The following is a 27,582-nucleotide window of genomic DNA, read 5'->3' as shown; positions in this document are numbered from 1 at the left end:
TTTTTAAAAATATTTATAATTAATGGAATTTAATTCATTTCTATTTTTATTTTTATCTCCCATATTTGTCACAGTGCTTGGTGAAATTATCAGGGTTATGGGTCATTACTGTTTAGTGTTAATGATTGTAATAAGATAATTTTCATGTGATAGCTGTTTATTAATAACTTTCATTGGGACTTGTCTTAAATGTCAAATTTATTGAAAAATACTACTACATGTAGTCAAAAATCAGGTAATATTATTTCTAATTTCTAACAGTAGAAATATCTATTGTTGCAATGTAATTCCTGCTACACTTCAAATATATTATATTAAACCTTCAATCTCTATAATACAATGAATGGAAAATCGATATAGTCACCTACTAAACAAAATTTTCTAATTATAATTCACCAAAGGTAAAAGATGAAATTATAATAAATATTTTCATATCTTGCTATCATTCCTATATGGAAGATAAGACTCTCTCTGAAAATTCATATTAGTTTTTTTTTTCAGTAAAGCAGATAGAACTCTGTTCATCCATCCATACCACATTTGCCAAGAGGGCATAAGGCCCTAGTGAGAAGGATGATTAACTCTCACCAGGAAATGAGTAAGTCTATTGCATGGATTCAGCTTATGAGACATAGATCTCATTAGCACTACCCTCTAAACATAGGAACAAGCTAGGCATGTAATATAAAATTCAACATTATGCAAAAAAATAACAAAAAAACCAACCTTTTGAAGTTCTTGTTGTCTTTCATACTCATTTGAGATATTTTTAAGTCTTGGTGGAATATACCAGAAGCAAACATTTGTAAGTTCAGGCTTGAAGACATAAAATTGGTTAAAAATTTTCTAGATTTTTAGACAGCTTCATTGTTTCCAAGATGGACTTACTTATTTTTAGAAAAAGTCAACAGAATTCTTTTAATTTTTGAGAATAATAGTTTTCATGTAAAAACCACTTAAAAATTGAAAATGTTTTATACAATACTTATATAGTCTCTAAAATTCTTCATTTCCAGTTTTCTATTAGAAACTAGTGCTAAGGGGGCAGTAGGTGGCCCTGGAGTTGAGAGGACTTGAGTTCAAATTTAACCTCAGAAATTTAATATTTACTTGACTTTGTTATCTTGGGCAAGTCACTTAACTCCGTTTCCTTGCAAAAATAAGAAAAAACCAAACAAAAATTAAAAAATCAACTGGTGATCAACAGGTAAAATTGGAGCCAACATATGGTTAACCAGAAACTCAATAGTTTATTTAAAAATACATTTATTTCAATTCTGTCTGCTATTAATTTTATTACTATTCTTTCATGAAAACATTCAGTCAACCAAAGAAGAAAGAGAGAATGGATTGTGAAGAATGTTTATTTTAACTCCACCAGTGTTGTTAATTTGTTAATATAGCTGCTATAGAAATATTAAATAACCTTGCTAAAATACACAATGCCCATTGTCATACTATCCAGAAAAATAGCATCTTGTTTAGCCTAAGCAAAAAAAAAAAACAACAAAAAAACACAACAAGAAAACATTAGCTTACTCTTAATTTCATGTTGAAAAATCTAGAAATTTTCATAGGTCAAGTAATTTTAGTAGACTACAAAGAAATACTGTTTTTAGCTTCTGCATTTGAAACTTAGCTCATTAAGAAAAATTACTTCAGGTTTAATAACTTTTGCATTTAAGTGAACTCAGTACAAATGAAAATCCACATCACACACTAAAAGACCATCTACTTAAATTACTTGAACAAATAAAAAAGAAATAAACAATGAAAGAAAAAAAATGTTTTATTGTCTTCATAGGATTATTAGATACTTTAATAAAAAGAGAAAGAAAACAAAAGAGAGAGGAAGTAGGGTTTAAATGGGAAAGAAGAGAAAATGAAGGCAAATAGAAAAGAAAAGGAAAGGAGAGAAAAGAAGAAAAGAAAAACACTTAGGAACTTACTTCTGCATCAAACACAAGCTCAAAATTTTCTTTTTTCTTCAGAATTTTGTAAAGATAATCTGCCAACTCCATAAATGTGTTTATCTGAACTTCAAAGCCAGAGATTCCCTGTAATGAATACTGACACAGTTTGTCATTCCTAAAATCACATCTGTTAAACATAGTGGTTCATTTCTAATTTTCTATAGAATTCTGCTTTGCATACATGCTGAGTTAGAATTCCTGAAACACAAATGTTTCATAAAACAGAGAGTGCCTATATGTGTGCCCAAGGAATTAAATAGAACAAGATTCATTTAAGTCTTGGAACTTTTGTTTTCTTAAGTACAAAATAACAGGGATTCAGACAAGAAGAGCTAGATCACTTCAGCTGTACAATTTTAATCCTATGGGTTTACATAAAAGTCGGTACAATCCAAAGATAAACAAATATCCAAATGGTCATCAGTAGGAAAAAAAGACTGTAGGTGAAAATTATTTATCCTATCCTAATTGAGTTATTCTTTTTGTAATATGTTTCTTCACATATGAAATTTTGGTAATGAGAAATTCTAATGTATCTCTTGTTTCTTCGGTTTTTGTAGGTCAGGTATGAAAACTCCTAAATAAAGTAGCCTATACTAATTACTTCCACTTCCTGTCACCTCAATTTGGAAGCTCCTGCAGTCTGACAATCTGATCATTCAGTTAAAATTACTGTCTCTAAAGTTGCCAGGTATCTCCTAATGGACAAATCTAATAGTATTTTCTCAATGCTCATCCTTCTTGAAATTTCTATAGTCTTTGATATTCTTGATCATTATCACCTCCTAGCAAATTTCTAGGTTTTCAAAACATTGCTTTCTCCTATGTTGTGTATGTCTCAGACTCTCTCAGTTGCCTTCATTTTATCCAGGCTAAGGCCACTAAGCATTTGTATGTGCCAAGACTCTAACTTGGACCCTCTACTATTTTCAATTTATGCAATAATATGTAATTCTGTTTTTTTAAAATGGTTTAACAATTATAGATCTATATAATTGCTTTCTTTTGGAAAATATATTTATTAGAAAATTCCAAGAGACCTGTTATGGACAATGCCATCAACATCCAGAATGAAAACTGTGGAGTCTGAATGTAGAACAAAGCTTATTATATTCACTTCTTAAAAACTTGTTTTGTGTTTTTACTTTCTTTCTCATAGTTTTTTTTCTTTAGTTTTAATTCCTCTTTCATGATGTAACATGGAAACTTATTAAATATGATTGTACTGGTTCAACTTTTACCAGACTGCCACTGTGGATGGAGGGAGGAATGATAAAGTAGTAGAAAAATGTGGGACTCATAAATTTGAAAATGAATGTATGTTGAAAAACTACATTTTCATGGTATTAGAAAAATAAATTAGAAATACATTGGAAAAATAAATGGAAATTTCAATAAGAAAAGAAAACATGTGTATTTTATTTTTATCTATAAGGTGATGAGGAGAAAAAATAAGCATTTTTATGGTGTTTTTAGTTTTACCAGTTTTGATGTGTGCAGTAGGACTAGCAAATCTAATGTATGGGTTGGCCAAGCCTTTTTTAAACTCATCCACCTTAGTGTCCAGCCATCACCCAGTTCTCACCTGTGGCTCCAAAAATCTCAGTGCAGTTTCAAACTTTAATAAGATAATCACTATGTCCTCTTAGACATAAGGTACAGTCTCTCTCAACCAATGCACTTAAAGTATCTTAAACTGGATTTACAGTAGGCATCTTGAACTCAGTAAATACAAAACAACACTTATTTTCTTTTTTTGAAAATTCATTTCCCTTTCAAATTGTTTCATGAATAGCAAACACATGATAAATCTTCTGGTCACCCAATCTCTCAGTGTTAGACTCAGTCTTTGACTCTTCATTCTCAAGTACTCTACCTATGCCATTTGTTGTGAAATTTCATCATTTCTTTATTCACTCCATCTCTCATATGTCCCTTTCTCACACATCTGCTAAACTAGTGCAACCTCTTCACATGAACTATCACAATAGCTTTCTACATCAAGCATCTTGACAATCCAATCCCTCTACTCAGCTTTCAAAGATTTTTCTGAAGGACACCTCTGAATCATTACCTCGTACTCAGTAAGGTCCAATTACACCCTCTGGGATAAAATGTTAAATATTATTTGACATTTAAAGCTCTTTATAATCTGGTCCTTTCAGATCTTTCTAGTCTTTTATATATTACTCTCCTCTACATATTTCACAATCCAAATTCACTAGTCTTGTTAACACCATTCCTCTGGCTGTCTCTCTGTAGAATATTCTATCAAAATACTTATCAAAAGCCAGAAGTTAAGTTGAATCTTGAAGGAAGTCAGCATGCATAGATGAAAAGGGAGAGCATTGCAGCTAACAAATACAACCATTGCATAGTAACTGAGTCTGGATATATTATTGGGTGCTAGGAACTCCCAATAGGTCAGTGTAGTTGGATTGTATAAAGAAGAGAAGTTTAGGTGTAGGAGGATTGGAAAAGTTTTAAATGCCAAACTTTGTAGCTGATCTTGGAAATGAGCTACTAGGGTATATAGGGGAGTGGGTAAGAGGTGAAGAGAGTATTACATGGTAACTTAGAGGAAAATGTTTTGAAGTGATGAGTTGTAAGGAATTTCAAACCTTTAATCAGATAGTTGTCTAGTCTGAGACAACTTTTATTTAGCATAAGATATTGGTAACCAAAAAGAATAGACTTTCTATAGCCTTGCAGCCTTTTGTTCACTTTTATTAGCTACACACTAGATATGTTATCCTGGTGATAAAACAAAAAAAATATTTTTTTTTAGTTTTTTTGCAAGGCAATGGGGTTAAGTGGCTTGCCCAAGGCCACTCGGCTAGGTAATTATTAAGTGTCTGAGACTGGATTTGAACCCAGGTACTCCTGACTCCAAGGCCGGTGCTTTATCCACTACGCCACCTAGCCACCCCTCAAAAAAATAATTCTATGCTTCTTAAGAAAGGGTTTTCTCTTCACTACTTAGTAGACAGGAGTCAAAAAGGCTGATGGCAGAAAGAAACCAAGTGAGAAAAAGGGCCTATTCAATATGACCCCACAATGTACTATCCAGCACAGAAATGACATGACCAGCAAAGACACTGTTCCCAATATCATATGTCATAAAGTCAGAGTGATGGAATTACTAGGGTACATTGACTGTACTTGCCACAGAAATGAGCCTCCTCAGTGATTCATGTGCCCTTTCTCTACTTCCATCCTATGTACTCTCTGCATTTGTCCCACAGTTGCATGGATTCTTGTGATGTTCCTTAAATGTGTGTGACCTTTATATGCATGTCCTTAACCTGCTATTAATATGATATCTAATGGCAGAGTATATCCAGCATATATTTTAAAAGAGGATTATTTGTTTAAATGAATGTTTATTTAGGTTGACTCATAAAATTAAAAACATCAGTACTAACTCATTAACATTGGTTTGATTGGGTGATGATCCATGGGGCTCCTATTTTTATAATAGATTCTCTGGGAGTCTACAAGTGAGTATAGTGCCCAAGAAGTTATGATATGACCATTTCCCCCCCCCCAAAACTCAAAACCCAAATAATGTAGGTGGTAAAATCCTACCTTTGCTTTCCACATTAACCAGAGTTTGAAAATATCAACATGTCGGCCACATTGAATTGTCTTGTCTCCAGTGTCATATCCTACATCATAGTGTTTATCAGGCTGGAATAGATATTCAGCACACATATTGTTACATGATTCAAGAAGACCCTAGGAAAAGAATTATATATTTTTTGAAGGGGTTGGGAATCTTTTTACTGCCAAGGATCATTTGGATATTTATACCATCATTCACCTGCTACATTTGGTCAAACAATTAATTAAACCTCTCCCTCAAAAGCTCCCAGATTTATTCAATTTTGAATCCTGTCTACTGCTGCCAAGGCAGCACCAGACCTACAGTTTAATATGGCTTGCAGACCAGATGTTCCCCACCTTGATTTAGTGACTCTGTCAATCAATCTTAAAAAAAATTTTGTAACTGTTCCTTTCTATCAATATAGCAATTACACAAAATGGTTTGATATTTCAATGAGCATGTCCCCTAAGTAAAAATCATTAGTGACATGTACCTTCAAAGATAAAACATATAGTTGCTTTTCACTATTCATGTATTTCATAAGTAAATTTCCCTAAATCCTATTTATAAAAACTAAAATTACTACTTGGGAAACTTTTTCAGTCACTCATGGATATATACAAAGTGGCAAAAATTTTGAGTAATTCAACAAACTTATTCCAGGTTATGTTGAACAATTTTATAGCTCTCATATTACAAATAAATATTTTCTAATTCTATTTAATGAACTTTTTTCATTTTTATTGGGGGTTTTGATGAATTATTCTTTAAAATATCCTCCAAAAGTAGTGCTAAAGTAACTTCTATTGTTTCTAAATTCAAGAAGACTGGTATGTGCATTATAGAAAATCTAATTAATTTAGATAACTTTCCTACTAGATAAGTTTCATTCTAATATAAGTTACAGTGCTGTTGGCCCCAAATTCATTGTTATTGAAGGAACAGTACCATTATTTCAGAAGAAAGGAAAGGAAATTTGCTGCTTTATAAAACATTTTTATAAAAAATGTGTTTATATGAACCTGACCCAGAATTTTCATCTTGATGAATGGTTAAGGATACATTTATTCAGTGTTCAAGATGACTTTATATATTATAACTACTACAAATGACAAGAATCAACTGTATATGTCCAACAACTTCACAAAGTAGTAAGCATTAAAAACTGAAAAAATAGAGTGGTTTTTTTTTTAGGTTTTTTTTTGCAAGGCAAATGGGGTTAAGTGGCTTGCCCAAGGCCACACAGCTAGGTAATTATTAATTGTCTGAGGCCAGATTTGAACCCAGGTACTCTTGTATCCAAGGCTGGTGTTTTATCCACTGTGCCACCTAGCCACCCCTAGAGTGGTTCTTTGAAGAAGGTAATTTCTGAGATGTACTTCAAGTCATTTTAAGACGCATAAGTATTTTCAGTAAAGTGTGGGACTGTTATCCAAAGCAAAGGTACAGGAAAAGTTGATGAAATTCTCCTAAAATCTTCCATAGTTGACAAAGTAAACCAAAAGGAACCTCTCTCTCTAGATCTTTTACCTTTTCATATGTACTCAGGTAGCATTTGTACTATCAATGTATTATCACCCACTCAAGATAACTGACAGCTCCCTTCCTTTTATGATCATAAATTACTTAATATTATTTCTAATACCTGTAGAACCCTGGGCAAGTTACTTAATCTCTCTGTTCTGGCCAAAAGACTATTAGATGTAGAGAAGTGACAACTTGCATTGGTATAGAATTTGCCCACCAGTTACGCTATAACAATGAAATAACAGGTCCAGTCTTACTTCTGGTCCCTCTCCTAATGTCATTTATAGTGCATAATTACACATTTAAAGTAAATATATAACAAAAATTTTTGACTTGAAAGCAATCTAGTTAACTTAGAAAATGTGAAATACTTAGATGGAACATGAAGACTTTAGCAGGCATTTTCACAGGGAAAAATACATAACTAATAATTTGAAAAATCAGCTACCTCAAATTTAAAAGCACAAAAAATTAGATTGCTTAAAATTAAGCTTAAAATATAGAAACATTTTATTTATAATATATTTAATGGTTTGTACAATATTTCTTACTCTGATTTTAGAAAACAGCAATGAATCACAGTATAAATGCCAATGATATAAACTGTTATACATGGACAAGGTCAATAAGATCAAAGACTCCTCCATTATGGTTCTCTATTTCATTATTTTTCAGAATTCAAATTCATATTTAAACTTTTCATCTAGAAAATTACTGAGAGCATTTCTCTCCCCATGAAAAGGTCAGTGAATGAGTCAGTTCAAGATGGTTCAGGAAAATGTTATTCAACAACAGAATCTTGTATATTCATCCATTGTCAACAGAATAGAAATGCTTTCAGTCAAGGTACATCCACCGGTCCCTTTTGCCACACAAAAGTCAAGTAAAACATTTAGAGGGAGCACAGTATTCTGTAGTACAGATCACAACTTCCAGTGATGACTAATTCTTTGTACACAAATTATGTGACAGTAAAGAACTCAGAATAATGCTGGTTTGGGAAGGATACATGAGAAATGAAGAATCACTTCCATCCCTTCTAATGGCCTTCCCTCATACCCATATCTTCAACTCACTATTTGACATAGGATAATATTTTGCTTTGGCACTCAATCTAAAGAACTTTATTCCTTTGTCATCCATGTTTTCTCCTCTAAATTTACAAACAAATATCGTATTAACTGTATGAATCCGAGCTAACATGCTTTCATAATCAGGACATTTACTACATATTGAGAGCCCTTTTGTCATGATGAAGGAATGTATACTACCTAACCTTTTCTCGTATGAGGACAACAGAACATTGGAGAGGAACACCCATCAGTTTGTGTGGATTCCAGGTCACAGAGTTTGCCCTAGGTGACAAATCAGATGTGATTAAATAGAACACACAGAAAAGAACATTAGCACATTTTTAAAGCACAGATAAGACCATATTACACACAGCTCATCCTTCCTGATTTAATAAGTTCCACTAGCATCCTATCACCTTTAGGTTAAAATATAAACTCTCCTGTTTAGAATATACAGTTCTTTATGACCTGAAACCTCCCTGTCATTTCAATCTTCTCTTTTCTCTCCTCCACATACTATTGGATGGATTTGCTGTGCTTACAACATAATGTTATATGTCCTATCTCTCTACCTTTGCACTAGCTATTTCTCATGCCTGAAATATTGTTCTTTCTCACGACTATCTCTTTTTATTATTTTTTAAGGCAATGAGGATACTTGCCCAAGGTCACACAGTGTCTGAGGTCAGATCTGAACTGACTCCAGGGCCAGTGCTCTATACACTGCAGCACCTAGCTGTCCCCTCACTACTATCTCTTTAAAATTCTGGTTTATTTCAAGGTTCAGATGAAGTATAATAACTTTGGTAGGAGAAGCTGCTCAACCCAGAACTCCACTAGCTAATATTTACTCCTCTAAAACTGCCTTATGTTTGTATATAACTAGTATATACCAATGCATATTTATGCAATTTCATTCAATAGAATGTAAGTCCCTTAAAGGCAGGATAATATTTTATTTCTTCTTTGTATTATCAGCACTTAGCACAATGTCTGACATACTAACTCAATAATACTTATATGCTGATTGATAATGATGATGGTAGCAATGATAATGGTGACTTACTTGTTAATTATAATATACTAAGCATTATCTCCTATCTCCATGTCTTTGTTCTGGCTATCCACCATGCCTAGAACATTTTTCTTCTTCACTGTCAGCTCTTAAAATTCCTGCCTTCTTGCTAAACTCAACTCAAACTCCGTCTCCTACAGGAAGCTTTTCTCACCAGTTGACTCAGCTACTAGATTCTTCCCCTTCCTCTGATTATCTTCTGTCAAAATCATATATATCTTGTATATTACTTAACTGTACAAGTTATATCATCTACTCTACATTTTTGCCTTTTACTATATATCTGGAATTTAATACCATGCTTTACATAAAACAAAAGCTCCTTTTTTGGGTAGATACCTACTTCTCTTTCATGACCACAATATTTTCCCAAAATAATGTAATAAGGGGCAGCTAGGTGATGCAGTGGATAGAGCACTGGCCCAGACATTTAGTAATTACCTAGCTGTGTGACCTTGGCCAAGTCACTTAACCCCAATGCCTTGCAAAAAAAACCCCAAAGAAAACAAAATAATGTAATAGAAGCTTTTCACCTTTTGATTCCATGAAGCTTAGAAGAATGCTTTTTGGACATCAACAATCCACCTCCCCATGCTGCCTAAAACAAATATGAAAGAACACACACACACACACATCAATTACTTTTAAAATCTCTCATTTACATTTTATTCATAAGCTCCATCTAGTGTATTGGTTTAATAAAGCTAGAATAATCCCTCTTTTCAAAAATATAACTCTAATTCTTACTATAACTCTTTGGCTACATATATTTCCATTGCGTGACTAATTAAATTTGTATTTTTCAATGAATGAAATAAGAATTCTAGAGTACAATGAAGAGAGATTAAATAATTAATTTTCCATCAAATCTGGCAATAATACCCAACACAGCAAATTCCACACTTAGTTTTAACTTGGTCAAGACTCCCATTGAAATACTGAAGAAATACTGCCAAAGAAACGTTTTAGAATTACTAATTTCCAACTGTTTAGCTATTCTTAAGTGACTCTTGATTATTGTATTATTTTGAGTCAAAAATGTAAGCTATTTTTTGATATTAATAATGAGATGGGTAACAAAATAGATAGACACACATTATTTTGGACACTTTGGATTTGAACTTAGAAGACAAAGCAGAAGATTCTAAAGTGAAATCTATTAATCAATAAAATGGCAGCTATCTACATTATCATTTTAAAAGCATTTTCTAAAATTACACTTTCATCTGTTTTTGTGCAATGTAAGCCAATTTAACACCATGCACAAATACATTCAAGTAAATGAGGTTTGAAGAAAATTGTTTACCTTGCCTTTGGAACACCAAGAATCATGGATGATTCTTTATTAAATTCATTTTTTTCTCAAGAAAATGTATACCACACACAAATATATGACTTACATCCACGTGCATCCAGAGATTATGCCGCTCACAAATATCAGCAATGTTATCCAGAGGATCGAAGGCACCATACACTGTTGTACCTGCTGTGGCACTGACACAGAAGGGAGTAAGTCCCTATCAAGAACATAAGATCATTGGCATATATGTGAAGAAGCAGGATTCTTGCAGGTTTCAAGGACAAGCATTAACTTAATTGACAGTCCCATCCAACTCTTTAACCAATCCAGATTTTCAAATAATTATCAAATATTTAGATAAACAATATTTTTGCAAAATCATCTCCCAAATAATTTGTTAAATTATTATGAAAGAAAATAACAGATACCATATGAACAAAGATTAACAGAGGAAAGAACGTAGGCTGTTGGTTTGCTGATACTGTTTTTGACATTTGCCAGAAGCAAAGGCAGTGGAGAAGCTTGCCATAATATCTGGCAGAAGAAGAGTTTGTGTGATTCTTTTTGGGATGGTTTCTGGGAGAGAGTTTTACTTCTTATGTTTTTTTTTAAATTATGCAGTGCTTACAATTCTATGCTTTTTTGTCAATTAATATTCCAGGCATGGATACTTTAAAACATACCATTTTCTTGGCTTGTAGTATATTTTCTTCTAATTCTAATGGAATCATCTTCCCCCTTAAAATATAGATTGTCAGGAAAAAGGTACATGCATTTAGTTAGCTATTCATTTCAAGAAACATAGAAAAAATAAAAAAAAATTAATATACATTTTTGAAGGTCAGGTTCTTTGTTCTTTCTAAAGGACATGAACTTTAATAGAAATAACAAGTATCTAGAAAATTGACCTATGCAGAGTGGTGCTCAAAATTGTCTTTCTGATAATCAACCAGTATTTTTAATCAGCTGCATTATGCTTACACTTATTTGGAAATATTTAGCATTTCTTAGTTAATAGCATTGTTTTTCTTTCATAATCATCTAACATCTTACATTCAAATAGAGCTTTGATGTTTATAAAGTACTTTACATAAATTATCTCATTTCATCCTCAGGACAACCTCATGGCATTGGTATTATCATTATGTCCTTTTACAGATAAGAAATCTCAGTTAGCAAATATAGGAGACAGGATTTAAGTCTTCCTGATTTCAAGTCTTGTACACTATCGATAATGCTATACTGCTAATTACCCATTCAGATACCCAAGAATTACTAAAATAGTGAAGATAGAGGAATTAAGGCCATCAAATTCAATTTTTCAATCCTCTCATGGTGCGAGCATTTCAGTTTTCTAGTCTGTGATTATAAAATAATAGATATTGAGTTGAATGATATCTGAGAGGAAATCTATGCAAACTCCCTTATTTCATAGTTCAGGAAACTGAAGTCAAGAAAGGGTAAGTGATATATCCAATGTCAGAAATGTATAGCTTGATAATATACAAATCATTGAGAAAAAGTTGATATCATCTTTCACTGAAATCCTTTTTTGTAGAACTTTTGTCATTTGTTCCTCAGGAAAATATAAGCTCATTTTGTATATCAAATAGCTAGCACAAATAGCTCTTCTGAGTTTTTAATAAAAAGAATATACTAGGTACTCAAAAAATGCTTGTGGTTGATATGTTAACTAATTTTCTTTTTGACACGAGCTTATTTGGATATTCAAGAAAATATTCAAAGATAAAAATCAAATGGGTCATCCCTCAGTCTCATTATTTCTAAAAAAGAGTCCCTGAGTTCTAAATATCCCCATGACATTGTAATATAGTACAGAGAAGTAAATAAACTTGCTTCCTGAGAACAGTTTACTATCTCCCTGTGGCTCAATATCAGGTCATACCAGTTATCAACTTCTGTGAGTACTCATTATACAGGAAGGATGTGTTTCATGCAATCTAGCAATTAGAATTGCACTAATAATTTTGCTGCCACTGTGAACAGATTTTCTTTTAATTAAAATAAAACACATATCATTTGATCCAAATGTTATAAGCCTACATCCTTTAATTACAAGTTTCTTGACTCTATATATTTAATCTTGAGGAACTTAAAGCTTTTGGACAGGCTGAGAAGCTTAATTCCTTTCTATTCTAACATTTTTAGAAGATTCACATCTTTAGAAGATTTCACATCTTTGCCCATGGTGAGATTTCCTTCTTTTGTCATTCACATTCTGTAGTTATTCACATGAGGCATGCAAGTATAATAAATTTTTAGATAAAGAATATGAAACAAGAGATAACAATAATATTTTAGCATGTTGTTAATGATTCCCTGTCAAATGAAAGGGATGTATTCTTAACCGTGAGTCTAGGAATTCTCCAGAATTTAGAAGGCAGTTTGTTGTATTAAACTTATACTATTGACTGAAATGTTTAAGACTTATTTCCCCAACAAATTATTACTCTTCTTAAAGATATGATACCTTTCAATATATGAAACTAATACTGAACCTAACATAGTGCCCTGCATATAACAACTATTCAAAGTTAATCATGATAATACAATGATAATTATCTCCAACATCAACACTACATTTTATACCTAGATAGTATTTTAGAGGTACAGTCACTTACATACATTTGATTCTCAAAGCAGTTACATCTTGTCCCCCAGTCTACTTATAGGAAAATTGAAGCTTAAAAATAGGAAATGAGTTGCCCAAGGTTACAAAATTTTTCAGTAGAAAACCTAATATCTGAATAGAGGCATCTTGATTCTTTCCCAATTATTTTTATATGATTTTTTATTAAACCATAATTCTTCCCTTGAAGAATCAATTTTATACTTGAAATAAAATATTACAGTCTAACACCCTATCCATTTCATCCAACATAAGATATATAATTCTATTTTTTACTAAACCTAATGAAAACAATCAGCACATCAAGTTCTCTAATAACTAGATTGAACTGAATCACTGCTCTTGAAGACCTTACATCTTAATAGTAAAAATAGTAAGTATCTATATAACATATATAATTTAACTATAAAAGCAATGAATAAAAACATATTTAAATTAGTTAAGGGCAAGGTAATTTGGAAAATAGATATGAAAAGTTGGGGAGTTCATAGAAGACTTCATGCAAAAGGTAGAGGTTGAGTTGAAAAAAAAAAAGGAACCCATATGAAGTAGAGATGAAGGAAAAGGACATTTTGAGTATAAAGGAGAGCCAGTGGAAGGGCAAAGATAGAAATTGGAGAATACATGGGGAATAGAGTTAAAACCAGTCTGGCTTGATTATAGAATATGACCAGGTAGTAATTTTCATTGACAAGAGGCTGAAGACAGTTGATATAAGGCCTTAAACTAAAGAGGAATTATATTTCATTTGAGAGGCAATAGTGACTAGTACTGGATGACTAGGGGAATCAAATCATCAGACCTCCATTTATGGAAAATTACTTTGACAATATTGTATAGGATGAACTACAATACTGAATGATAATGTTTAGATGGAAAGAAAATGAGTTCAGTTTTCAAATAATAAATATATCTCCAGAACATCCAGGAGGAAATGTTCAGTGGGCAAATGGACCTGAAGCTCAGAATAGACAAGTTAAATGTAGAGAACAGGTACATGGAGATGATATGCAAACTTATGGGATTTGATGGAGAGAGAGAGAGAGAGAGAGAGAGAGAGAGAGAGAGAGAGAGAGAGAGAGAGACCAAGAGCAATTGAGAGAGATAGACACAGAGACAGAGAGAACTAGAAGAATAAGAAGAAAAAATGAGGAAGGGTAAAGGGTCTAAAGCAAAATTTTGACAAACACAAAATTAGGATATGTGAAATGAATGATGAACCAGTAAATCGAACTGAGAAGATGTACTAAGACAGGTAGAAGGTAAATTAACCATAAAAAGAAAGTCCAAAGGAGAGAGTATCCAGGAAGTAATGTTCTTCAAAATTCTCAAACGCAACAGATTTATCAAAAGGGATTAAAACAAAGCAAGGACTGACAAAATTAATGGGTAAATATTTTGAAGACAGGACTTGCACTTAAGTAATGAGATCAGAAATCAATTTGCAAAGAGCTGAGTAAAAAGAAATAGAGATAGTGTTAGAGACATTTCAAGGAATTGAGAAGGGAAGTGAGAGGCAGCTAGGTGGTGTAGTAGATGGAGCACCTGTCCTGGAATCAGGAGAAACTGTTCAAATCTGACCTTAGACATTAATTACCTAGCTGTGTGACCTTGGTAAATCATTTAACCCCATTGCTCTGCCCAAAAAATAAAAGAAGAGAAGGGAGGTGAGATATAGGATGACAGGTAGAATCAATGGTAAAATCAAGTGAAAAAAAATTTTTTAAGACAGGGAAATTTGGGCAAGTAGGTAACAGTAGATAGCTCACAGGCCCTGGAATCAGGAGCACCTGAGGTCAAATCCAGCCTCAGACACTTAATAATTACCTGTGTGACCTTGGGCAATTCACTTAACCCCGCTGCTTTGCAAAAAAAAAAAAAAAAACAAATGATGGGGGAACATGTACCTTTGAATTCAATGAGGAAAGAAAAAATTGATAAGAATTCTAAGCTCTTTTGGACTAAATGTCTTCCTAAGAATCCCAAGAGAATCCAAAACATTACAGAATCTCAGAAGTCAGGTCAATTATAGATTTATCAAAAGAAAGTTATATTTTACCTTACATCACACTTTACCTCAATCACATTATCAGTTCCAATGCCAAGTACTGCTGCTGTTTTCTTTATGGAATAATGACTCTTGAAAAAAAATAGATATTTTAATATGTAAAGGTAGCACAGCTTAGTGGATAGAATCAGGAAGAAATTTGCAGATTATTTCTTTTAGAGCAAGAATTCTGGCTCCTTTTTTTGCTAGAGGACCATGTGAGGAGGGGAGGCACAAATCTGAGAGGTAGAGAGAATAATGTCATGTTTATAAAAGTGTCTTAAAGACGTGAAGATTTGTGTGCAAGTCTTGCCTATGACACATACTGGCTATGTGACCCCAGAAAATCTATTTAACTTCTCTATCCTCTTGGCAAAAACTTAACACTATTAGTTGTAGAGTAACTGAAGATCAACAGCAGTGGAGGGAGCTCTTCCCAAGGTCTTCACTGCACTGATGATCTCACAGGTTTGAATAAAAGCAGGGAAATACATACACACCTGCATACATAAACATATAAATATATACAGATATCTATAAATATAACATGAATTGGTAATATGTTTATTGTCATATCATATTTATCATATAATATTAGATTTATTACTTACACAGCTATTTTTCTAGAATCAGGGATATTCCTTTGTATTTACATTGATGACCTCCATTTTTCATTTTTCTATCACCACTGGTTTTGAGGGCAAGATGTTGGTCCTGTTCTATGTTTTCTTATGTCTTTTCAGTTCTGATATGCCCATATCACAAAATTCAAATCATTCCCAACCTCTTTCCTAACCTCCCCTCATGTCAAACATTAGATAATGATTAATTTATGGTGAGATAAATAGGAAGAGTGAAAATTAGAACACAGATCTCCAAATTCCATTTACTAGCACATGCTGTCTTTATCAGATAATAAAAGTCATTGAGGTGCTAGTGACAGGTGAGATGTAAACCTTACTAGCCTAAATTCTACTATAATCGTCAGCAAAAGTCCATGTTTGGAAAAAAGGAATAAAATAAAAATTGTTACTGTAGTAAGGGATGTATAGTCAATCAGTCTCATTTATTTAACATTTTTACATAACACCTTTGGTGTTAAAATTTCATGTAGATGAAAGCTTAACATAGATTATTAAGAATATCAGTCATTTGGAAAAATAAATGAAATCAATCAGGTGCATAGTCAATTGAAGTATAATGTAAAATGTTCACTTAATTAACAAACTGTAGTCCATTAGAATGAGAGCTCTCCAGGTTTAGGAAATGCCATAATTTCACAAATTGGTTCTCTCAACGGAAAAATATTTTAAGTTGAATTTCAAATTAGCAATGAGAGCTCTTGGTGTTCAGTGATGTTTATGACAATAGAAAAAGAGAAGAAAACCAGGCCAATTAGAAGATTTAATTATTTTTAAAAAAAATAAGGGGGGGAGAAAACAGAAGTAGAAAATGAAAACAAGAATCATGTTAGGAAGCTATGTGGTAAAGTGGATAGAGATGGGTCTGGAGTTAGGAACACTCTTCTAGAGTTTAAATCTGGCTTCAGACGCTCAATAGATGTGTGAACCTGGGCAGATCACTGTCAGATTTGCGTCAGTTTTTGTTTTTTTGTCCATTTATAAAATGGTCTGGGAAAGGAAAAATCAAACTGTTCTAGTATCTTTGACAAGAAAACCCAAAATGGGGTCACAAAGAGTCAGACAAGAATGAAATGACTGACCAGCCACAAAGTTTATCATGTCATGTTAAATCATATCATTTCATATCATATCATCTCTGTATGCAAATACATATATGCACAATATCTCTAAATTCATAAAATCCTTTTAGATTTCTTTTCTTTTAAACTGCAATAAGATTTCTGGCATACACTATCTATAGTCTAGTACTTCATTCAAAATTTTTCTTTCCAATCAATGTCTTTGTCTTTAAATCAGAAACTGAGAAACTTCCAGTATCATTGACCTCACAGTTGCTGAGTTCACTAAAAAAGAGATGGATTGGACTTGCTTTAATTCAGGCTCCTTTTTTTAGATAATAGAAATATTGTATCATTCTAAACATTTTCCTTTTTTTTCAGGCTGCTAAAATGGATATTTTCCATTCTGAATAATTTGTATTGGCTATCTTCACAGACCCAAATTCATTCTCAAACATTTACAATATAGCCATATATATATGGTCTCATGAAATGGCACTCCTCCATTTTCAGTGTTTCTTATTCTTCCTGTTATATAGTTTAGAACTGTTTAATCATTTAAAACTTTACTTACATGTTGAGAAACAAATAATACAATCTGTGGAAGTACTGTCATGCCTTTGGCTTTAATCTCTGGAAACTTTTTGTAACGAGCTACCAATATGCTATACTCCCACCTATGGAAAAGAAACAAAGAAACAATTTCTAATAAATTAGATTGAAAGAAGAAAATAGCAGTAAACTGAGAAATGCACCCAATTGAATTTATAGTCCTGAATTGCCATGGATATTAAAATATTCTCATTGATAGAGAAATGCTTAATACCATGTTCCTTTTTGGTTCTCTTTGAAGTGTTTTTTTCTGGAATAAAGCAAAAAAAGACAAAATATAAGAAAATGTTTCTGGTGGAAATGTAAAGAAATATGTTCATGCTATCTACTTTCATGGAATCATTCAATTCATTGGAAAGGATTTGAATCCATCTTTTTTGATTAGTGGTTGAGAATCACCTCCATAGAACATGACCTTAAGTTTTCATTGAATATACATGAATGAAAATACCATGATAAACTTTGAAGAGATAGAGAAATGGCCTCAGGCTATTAGAACTGGAAAAATAGTTAATGATCACCTAGTCTAACACTATCATTTTACAGAAGAGGAAGGTGGAACCACATTATGTCATGTGCTGATGCCAAAGAATAAAGCTGAAATAAAGAAACCATTCAAACCTGAGATTCTTGAGTTTTAATCTTGTCTAACATATTTTCTGAAATTAAAATGCTCTGTAAGATGTTCAAACCACCCAATCTAGAAATTTTATTAGAAATAGAAATTTAAGTCAATTTTATGTTTTAAATTGACTCTTATGAATTCTTCATGGCCATTACTTCCTTAAGTGTCCACAAATCATGATATAATAATCAACGCTAGAATGTTTCAATTTCAAGGTATTTTGCAAGGCAGTGGGGTTAAGTGGCATGCCCAAGGCCACACAGCTAGGTATTTATTAAGTGTCTGAGGCTAGATTTGACCTCAGGTACTCCTGACTCCAGGGCCGGTGCTCTGTCCACTGTGCCACCTAGCCGCCCCTCAAATTCAAATTAATAAAGATCTTCCTGACTGATAATTCTTAAAATCTATTCTTTTCTCTTCTTTTTTGGAAAATCAAGTCATTTTCTTATTGCCAGATTCGGAGCTACTTGCCACAATATCTGAGAAAATTAACAGAGGTACAGATGTCTTATCTGCCAAAGCTCATAGGTTTCTAGAATGAAAGATATAAAATTGTTATTGTGGAATGTAAGCATCCAAATTCATAGATCTGAATTTATTTACAATAGCTGAGTGTACACCTAATTCTTTTTAAAACTAATTTTTATGTATACCTTATGGTTTTCCATTGCTTAAAAATTTTTACCTGTATCTTTCCCTTTCGCTGCTCCTAGAAAGCCATTCATTTGGTGATAATTTGTCTTTTAAATGAGAAAAGAAAAATAACCAAAAATCAAAGAATATATTGTAATCCATATGATTTAAATATGTTTTTCCTATTTTTGCCAGTGTAAAAAAAAGAAAGAAAAGTAGAGAAGGAATACAACTGAAATAAATCAAAAATTGACAAGCAGCATTAAATTAAAAGAAAGATATGCATAAATTGTACTCTTTAAAAAGATTGAGTCATTTTTTTTATATCCCATTGCACATAATTTCATCTGGCCCTTAAAAATTCTGCTTACCAGGAGAAAATATTCCATCAGCTTCTGCTTCTGCCCAGCCAATTATTTCATGCATTTTCTTGAGGAGAATCATTTCCATGATAATAAATACAGGGGATATCTCATATGTAAACCTTTATATAATATAAATTTAATTACTGATAGCATTAATAGTTATACATGCTTAAAATAAACATAATCTATGGAACAGATAATATTTTCTTCACACTAAAACATTTGCAAGATATTTTGCATAAAGAACATTAATTAATCTTCACAGCTTTATATAAAGTTTGGCCTAATATTAACCACATTGATGCTGAAAAAGATGAAGCAATTTGCCCAGAGTCATACCTTTAATAAGTATCTGAGTTTTTGAACCAATGTCTTCCAGACTCTGCATCCAATATTATTTATATTATACCTTAGCACCTCCTATAATAACTGTGCAGAATAACACAATGCTGAGTTTCACAGAAAAATAATAATAATAATAATCACATGGTCTCTTTCCTATATTTAAAATGGTATATAACTTCATTAAATGTAAAAATTCTATTACTATGACATCAGCCAAAAATCTTTCTTTTTCCATGATATATATGCAAGAAAAAATACTAGTTTGAAGAACAGTAATTTTCTAAATTACCAATTATGCTTCATAAGTAAGATTTATGAGCATAATTACAGAATTAGCTGTGCCAAATTTCTTGTGCCTCAATCTTAAAATGCTTCCTAATGTCTTAAAAATGACATTAAAATAAATATAGAAGAAACAATAAAATCACTAAGAAGTAACAATATGTTGTTTATAAGGTACTTTTATTTTAAAAACATCATCTCATTTGAAACTTAGTGAAGCTTTTTGAGATTTAAGGTCTAAGGCATTGTTATCCTCCCTTTTTAATAATTAAAGAAATGAAAATTTAAATAATTTTAGTGACTTGCCCATTGTCATATAGTTAGTAGCAGAAAGAAATGTGAAAATCAGGTCTCCTGATTCACTGCCATTTCCAAAGTATTGCAAGCACTGCCCCCTCAAATGTAAGAACTAAGCAACAATCATAAGTCTAGATGGCTTTTAAAATGTATGATAATTTAGTCCTATTTTTTATTAGCCAACTGCGTAAGGAATGTCAAGTAGAAAAAATGGACTTTTTAATACTATTTTCCTTGGGGGAAAAATGCTAGATAATTGTATAGCTTACTTGTTTCAGTTTGTTTTTTTATTCATTTCTATAAGGTTTTTTTAATTTCTACTTTCTATATTTCTGACCTCTGACAGCACATATTGCTTTCATTTTTGTTTAACTCATCATCTCTTATTTCTGAGTAGTTAAAACATTATGTACTAAAAGATATTATAAGTTGTTTCAAAACAACTTGACAACAGAGTCCATGAGTCAGGATATCAATTTTCTGATTATTAAAAGTTTAGTTTTGGTGAAGGGATATAATAAAAGAAATTCACAGTGAAGATAGGTTCAGTAACAAAAAAAGGATAATAACCTCAATGTTTTACAAAGCTTTCTACATAGGCTTTCTAATTTGTTTCTCTGGACAAGGCACAGAGAAATAGGCACTATTATTATCTCCATTTTATAGATGAGAATACAGAGGCTGTTTTAGTAATATATTTAAAGCTAGTATCTATCTGAGGTAGGAATTTAATTCAATATTTGTCTCCACATTATATTAGCTTATAAAGAAGCAGAAATTCTGTATATTGTAATAGACTTCTAGGTGGTACAATGGATAGTGTACTCTGGTCCTGGAGTCAAGAAGATTCATCTACATGAGTTCATATCTGGCCTTAGACACAAGCTCTGTTACCCTTGGCAAGTCATATTAGCTTGTTCATATCAGTTTTCTCATATGTAAAATGAGCTAGAGAACGAAATGGCAATTTCATCCATTATCTTTGCTGAGAAAATGGGGTCCAAAAGACTTGATTGTAATAACTGAAAATAAAAAAAACTCAGACTATAGAAGTCAATAGGGTTTATGAAATGATAGTACCAGTTAAAGTTCTTAGCAGAGGAAACAAATTAATAGATTTGTGCTTTAAGTTCTTTTGCATTAAAAAAAAAAAACTGAGGATAACCACTAGCTATGGCAGGATGGCTCAGAATAATGGTCACCTGACTAAAAAAGGCTCCATTATGAAATCAAAGGAGATCCTATTATGTCCTTTATAGTTGCAACATTAGATCAAAAATTGAAGAAATATCTAGAGAGTGGTCTTGGTGACCCCAAATAGAAATTACCTCTAGAAGTGCCTTTCTTCCCTCAGAAGCAGGTGAAGAGAAGAGATGGTAGAGTAAAAACGGGAACTCAGGGGCAGTTAGATGGTGCAGTAGGGTGGGGGGTACCTAGGTGGTTCACTGGCTAAAGCACCAATCCTGGAGTCAGGAGGATCTGAGTTTAAATTTGTCCTCAGATACTTAAATACCTATGTGATGTTGGGCAAGTCAACCCCACTGACTTGCAAAAACTAAACAAAAGCAAACAAAACAATAACAACAAAAATAACAACAAAAAACTACACAGGAACTTCCTTGAACTCTCCTAATTTCTCCCCCCAACATTTTAAAAATAATACCAGGCCCAACCAAAGTCAGAATGAAGCAATTTTAAACCCAATACATCTTGGACTACTTGATAAGTCAGCAGAAGGTCTTGTGGGCAATTCCATAGTGGCAGCAATAGATTTTAGAACTCTCAGCACATTGATGTAAGAGGATCAGATAATTAGTCAAAAGAAAATTGTAGGGGAACTTTTACTGGTTGTCCAAATGAAGTTTAAGGTCACCTTCCCATGGGAAAGAGGAGCACTAGTGCACTGCTACTTGACGCATTAGGGGAGTAGGGACCAGGTTAAATTCCAAAGTGGAGAAGAGATCTTATGGCTACTCACAGAGCAGAACACAGGCAAGGAGAGCATATATTTAGATAATATCACCTCCACATAAAAGAGATTTTTAAACAAAGCTTTAGAGTAAAGGGGAATATGGGGCAGTTGTTGGAAATACTTGAGGCTTAAACTCATCAGACAGGTCCAAAGAGGGAATAACACACACACACACAAACACACACACACACACACACACAAACACAAACACAAACACACACAAATACCCATACAAACATGTTGGGTATCGAACTCAATCTTGCTCTACATGTAAATAAAAAGAAAAAAGGGATAAAAGCAAAGGATGGTTGATTAAAAAGGAGTCAGGGAGTAGTATGGGAGGAAGTGTTCAAAGGCAAAACACTTTTCTGGGGCCTCAGGGTAATAAAAAGAAATAAAAGGATAAACTAATAAATTTTAAAAACCTATGAAATTTTTTTATTAAAAATAATAAGATAGATGAATCATTGGTTCATTTGATTTTAAAAAGGAAATAAAACCAAACTATCAGTATAAATAATGGAAAAGTTAAATTTTCTACCAATGAAAATGAAATTAAAAAAATTATTTGACACTTCAGCCAAGATGGAGGAGAGAAGCCAGGTACTCTTTTAAGCTCTCTTGGCTTTCCCTCAGAACTAACATGAATCAAGCCTCCTAACAGATTTTAGATTCACAGAATCCAGAGAAGTATCAAGGAGAACATCTTGCAGCAAAATCTGTCACATGGGAGTAAATGTATGCTGGGGACAGATAGCAGAGACCCAGCTCCAGTGTAGTGGAGTGTGACTGGGGAACTTACCTGAGAACAATATTAGAATCATTTGCTGTGTGTGTAGCAGGTGGGAAAACCCCAGCGCTATGGCCCAGATATCTATCCATTCAACTTCAGTTGTCTGGAACACCTGGGCCTCCAGCCCTACACTCCTTGGAGGATATTTGAAAAGGGAGTAAGGTAAAAATTTATTATAATTTGATGTAATTCAAGACTAGAAAAATGTACTTCTAATGTGACAGAAGAAAGGACAATATTTAATGGCTCTGAGGCAATGCTGATTATCAGACAATCAAGTTTCCCCCATTCCACTTGTTCCTGAGGGAGGGCATGCCATTCTTCAGAACGAACACAGAAAGAGGCCAGATGGAAGTACCTAGAACCAAGGTCCAATTATGGGTGACAGATGTCCCACAAGACCTGGGATTAAACCAAGAATTTACTTCCCTGCAAAATTCAGCAGATGCTGTCAGTGGAAAAGATGGATGCTCAACGAAACAGAAAATTTCCAAAATTCCCTGACAAAAAAGACCAGAAGTGAACAGAGAATTCAGTCAACAAATATAGGACTCAAAAGATGCATAAAAAGTTAAATGAAAAGAAGAAGGACAAAACAAAACATAGTAAAACAAACATTAGTCAAGACTATGAAATTGTATACAATCCTAATAGGAAAATTGTAACATTTATAACTCTTGAGAATTGCACTTCTCTTAGGATAATTAAAGGCTAGAGTATAATTGAAGAGATTGGACTTAGAGGATATTGTCTCTTCATTGAAGAGGTCCAAGTTGGCATAACTACATTTGAGACAAAAAACATTGATGAAAAGCAGGGGTGTTTACACTAAAGTTAAGTGTCTCAGTTTCCTTTGACTTATTTAATTTTGATGTGCTCTAATATCTTAAGACTTTCTTGGATGAGGGCATCCTATACTGGTCAGGCTAGAGTCTTACAATCAATTGTAAAGTTAATAAGTGAGACATTAAAAGTATATCAGTACTTAGGACCCTAAGAGATTCTTAAAGTTCATTGAATCAGGTTTATCAATAATTCACTTAACAAAGGGTTAAGTACCCTGGGTGGGGACTAGGGGAGACATGGGAGAAAATATACTTTTTGGAAAGGGCATAAATAATTCATGAAATAATTTGGTTTTGGATGATACTTTGACTCATAAGGATTGTGTGTCCTTGGAGGGTACTGAAAAGGGGGGTAAGGTAAAAATTGATTATAATTTAATGTAATCCAAAAACTCTAGGAGAGTGAACTTCTAATGTGATGGGGGAGATTACTTAATGATTTTGAGGCAATGCTGCTTATCAAACAGCCAAGCAATCAGTCAGTTTGTGATGGTACTTGATAATACTTTGAGTTTATCAAACAATTATTTAATCAAACTGTGATTGATGAAAACTGATGAATAGTACTTGAGTGATATGTAACAACAGGTGAAGAGGCACAAAGATTTATAAATTTAGAGGGAAAGAAGGAAGGATGAGCACACTGAATAAATTATATTCAATAGATTTGGTCCAGAGAGGAAATAAGACACATTCCCACTTAGGTTAAAAAGAACTACCCTACTATACAGGAAAGTGTGGGGGGAAGGGAAAGATAAGGGAATAAGGGACTGATAAAAAAAGGATGTCAAAGGTATAGCTGAATGTTAAATTGTTAAAGAAAAGTTAAGGGGGAAAGCAAGTAAAACTTTGGTGGGAAGGAATAAGAGGAAAGGGAAGAAATATAAATGGGGAAAGATAGATGGAGGGAAATATAGAATTAGTAATCTTAACTGTAAATGTGAATATGATGAACTGATCCATAAAAATGGAAGCAGAGCAGAATTGATTAAAAACCAGAATCCTACAATATGTAGTTTAAAAGAAATACATTTGAAGGACAGAGATACACATAGGGTAAAGATAACAATATGGAATAAAATATACTATGCTTTAGCTGAAGTTAAAAAAATCAGGGGTATTAGTCTTGATCTCAGATAAAGCAAAAGCAAAAAATGGTCTCATTAAAAGGGACAAGGCACTTTAGGTATTGCAGTTATATCATTATTAAACATGTATTTACCTACTGGTATAGTATCCAAATGCCTAGAGGAGAACTTGAGTGAATTACAAGAAGATAGGACTTCTGGCCCAGATGGCAGAATGAAGACAGGCACTGCGTTAAGCACTCCCTGTGCCCCCTCAAAAATAACATGAAAGAAACCTCTTAACAGAAATTTGACCAACAAAACCCATAAAAAGAAACTATGAGAAGAACACCTATGGGGGTGGGGATGGGAGGGGAACCAAAGGACTTGCGTTACTCACAGAGACCTTGGTGAGAGGCAGTTTGAGAACCAACTTTAGCCTTGGAGTCTTTGGCTAGTGAGAGAGGAGCTCTGCAGCCTGGAAATCTTCCAGGTCAGTGCAAGACCTGAACTCCATACTTTTGGAGCATTCTTCCAGGACTAAAAGACACACACAACACACCCAATCCCTTCAAGCACAGGTGTGGACTAGGGACCTCCTCTTTGAAGTTCAACTCAGACCCTGCTGAACCTACTCCCTCTCTCCAGGATTGGGAGAGGGTTTCAATCACTCCAGAGAAAGTAACCAGCACCCCTACTGGCCAACCCTTGGAATTAATAAGCCAAGTGAACAAAGCCTCTAGGATCTTCAAAAGCAAACCTCTGAGAGCCAGTCCCCACCCAACACAAGATCCTAAAAAAAAAAAACAGTAAAAAGGGGGACCCATGGAGAAATACTTTGAATTACCATATTATATCTACCCAGAGAGATCTAGCACTTCTGCGGAGAATATGAATTGGCCTTCAGCCCAGAAAGGCTTCCTTGAAGAAATCAGGAGGGAGTTTAAAAATCCATTGGAAAAGTTGGGAAAAGAAACTCAAGAGAAGATTAATGCAATGCAACAAGAAAACAAAATATTAGAAAATGCAACTGGGCAAATGCAAAAAGAAAATAATTCTTTCAAATAATCAGTTTTGGCAAATGGAAAATTCCTTCAAAAATAGAATTGACCAATTGGAAAAGGAGTTGCAAAAGAAAAATGAAGAAATTTTTTTCCTCTAAAAAACAGAATGAAATCTGTGGAAACTAATGACTTCATGAGACAATAATATTCTGTTAAACAAAATTAAAAAATCAAAAAATAGAAGAAAATGTAAATACCTCATCAGCAAAGCCACAGACCTTGAGAACCAATAAAAAAGGGACAATATGAGAATCATAGGACTTCCTGAAAACATTGAAGAGAATTACAAGAAGACATATAAAACAAAACTTTAATATTGAGGTACCTCAACCTACCTGTCTCAGAACTCAGTACAAAATACACAAGAAAGAAGTTAAGTTGAATGAAATCTTAGAAAACTTAGATATGATAGAACTCTGAAAAAAACTTATTGGGGATGGAAAAGAAAATAATTTTTCTCTGAAGTACATGACATCTGTACCAAAATTGATGATGTACTAGGGCACAAAATCTTTATAACCAAATGCAGAAAAGCAGAAATAATGAATGCATACTTCTCAGACCATGATGCAATTAAAAATTGCAGGTAATATAGGATCACAGAAAGAGAAAAATGAAAACTAATTGGAACTAAATAACTAGTTTAAAAGAATGAGTAGATCAAACATCAAATCATAGAAATAATTAATAAATCATAGAAATAATCAATAAATATACAAAAGAAAATGATACATCATAACATCTTAACAAAATTTATGGGATTCAGATTAGGAAGTTTTGAGGGGAAACTTTGTATCTCCAAAAACCTATATGAATAAAATAGAGAAAGAGAGGACCAATGAATTGGGTATGTGAGCAAAAAAGCTAGAAAATGAACAGATCCCCAATTAAATACTAAATTAGAAATTCTGAAAATCAAGTGAGAGATTAATAAAATTGAAAGCAAGCAAACCATTTACCTAATTTTTAAAAAAATGACTTGTTTTTACAAAAATTCAATAAAATAGAAAAACCTTTGATTAATTGGATTAAAAAAAGAAAAAGAGGGTATTATGAGTATCTGGTAATTTTCCTACTAGTAATTCTGATACTGGTACCAAATTACTAGTATCAAAAATGAAAGGGTGAACCACCTATGAATGAGGAGGAAAGTAAAGTGATAATTCAGGACTTTACAGAACTGTGTGTCAATAAATTTGATAACCTGAATGAAATGGATGAATATTTACAAAAATAAAAACTGCCCAGATTAACAGAAGAGGAAATGCCATACTTAAATAACTCCATTTCAGGAAAACGAATTGAAGAAACTATCAAAACTCCATAGGAAAAAATGTCTGGGTCCAAATGGATTTAAAAGTGAAATCTACCAAACATTTAAGGAACAATTAATTCCTACACTACATGAATTATTTAAAAAACAGGAGAAGAAGGAGTTCAGCCAAATTCCTTTTATGACACCCATATGGCACTGATACCTAAACCAGGAAGAGCCAAAAACAGAAAGGAAATTGTAGACTAATATCCCTAATGAACATGGATGTAACAATCTTAAATGAAAATTTAGTAATTGGATTACAGCAAGGTATTACTAATATAATACACCACAATCAACTAGGATTTAGACCACATATGCAGGAATAGTTCAATATTAGGGAAAATACTCAACATAATTGAACTTAATAATAGAAAAACCAACAGAAATCATTTGACTCTCAATAGATGCTG

At 32.9% G+C, this 27,582-nt stretch overlaps 1 protein-coding gene across 1 annotated transcript in view; it reads right to left on the bottom strand.

Moving 5' to 3' along the window:
• The window catches only part of LOC141499159 (glutamate decarboxylase 1-like), a 47,718-nt gene that overhangs the window by 6,672 nt on the left and 13,464 nt on the right, over positions 1 to 27,582 (bottom strand). Inside the window, exons 5-15 of the mRNA XM_074202039.1 lie at positions 19,196 to 19,308; positions 18,877 to 18,931; positions 17,529 to 17,631; positions 15,265 to 15,344; positions 11,239 to 11,293; positions 10,656 to 10,772; positions 9,789 to 9,853; positions 8,384 to 8,462; positions 5,562 to 5,711; positions 1,950 to 2,057; positions 727 to 816 (exon numbers count right to left, since the gene is read on the bottom strand). Of these exons, the coding sequence (XP_074058140.1) occupies positions 727 to 816; positions 1,950 to 2,057; positions 5,562 to 5,711; positions 8,384 to 8,462; positions 9,789 to 9,853; positions 10,656 to 10,772; positions 11,239 to 11,293; positions 15,265 to 15,344; positions 17,529 to 17,631; positions 18,877 to 18,931; positions 19,196 to 19,308 (1,015 nt within the window). The remainder of the gene's footprint in view (positions 1 to 726; positions 817 to 1,949; positions 2,058 to 5,561; positions 5,712 to 8,383; positions 8,463 to 9,788; positions 9,854 to 10,655; positions 10,773 to 11,238; positions 11,294 to 15,264; positions 15,345 to 17,528; positions 17,632 to 18,876; positions 18,932 to 19,195; positions 19,309 to 27,582) is intronic.

The sequence above is a fragment of the Macrotis lagotis genome, chromosome X, assembly GCF_037893015.1.
Source record: "Macrotis lagotis isolate mMagLag1 chromosome X, bilby.v1.9.chrom.fasta, whole genome shotgun sequence".
Classification (NCBI taxonomy): domain Eukaryota; kingdom Metazoa; phylum Chordata; class Mammalia; order Peramelemorphia; family Peramelidae; genus Macrotis; species Macrotis lagotis.
The sequence above is the reverse complement of the archived record's forward strand: the minus strand, read 5'-3'. Positions and strand labels throughout refer to the sequence as shown.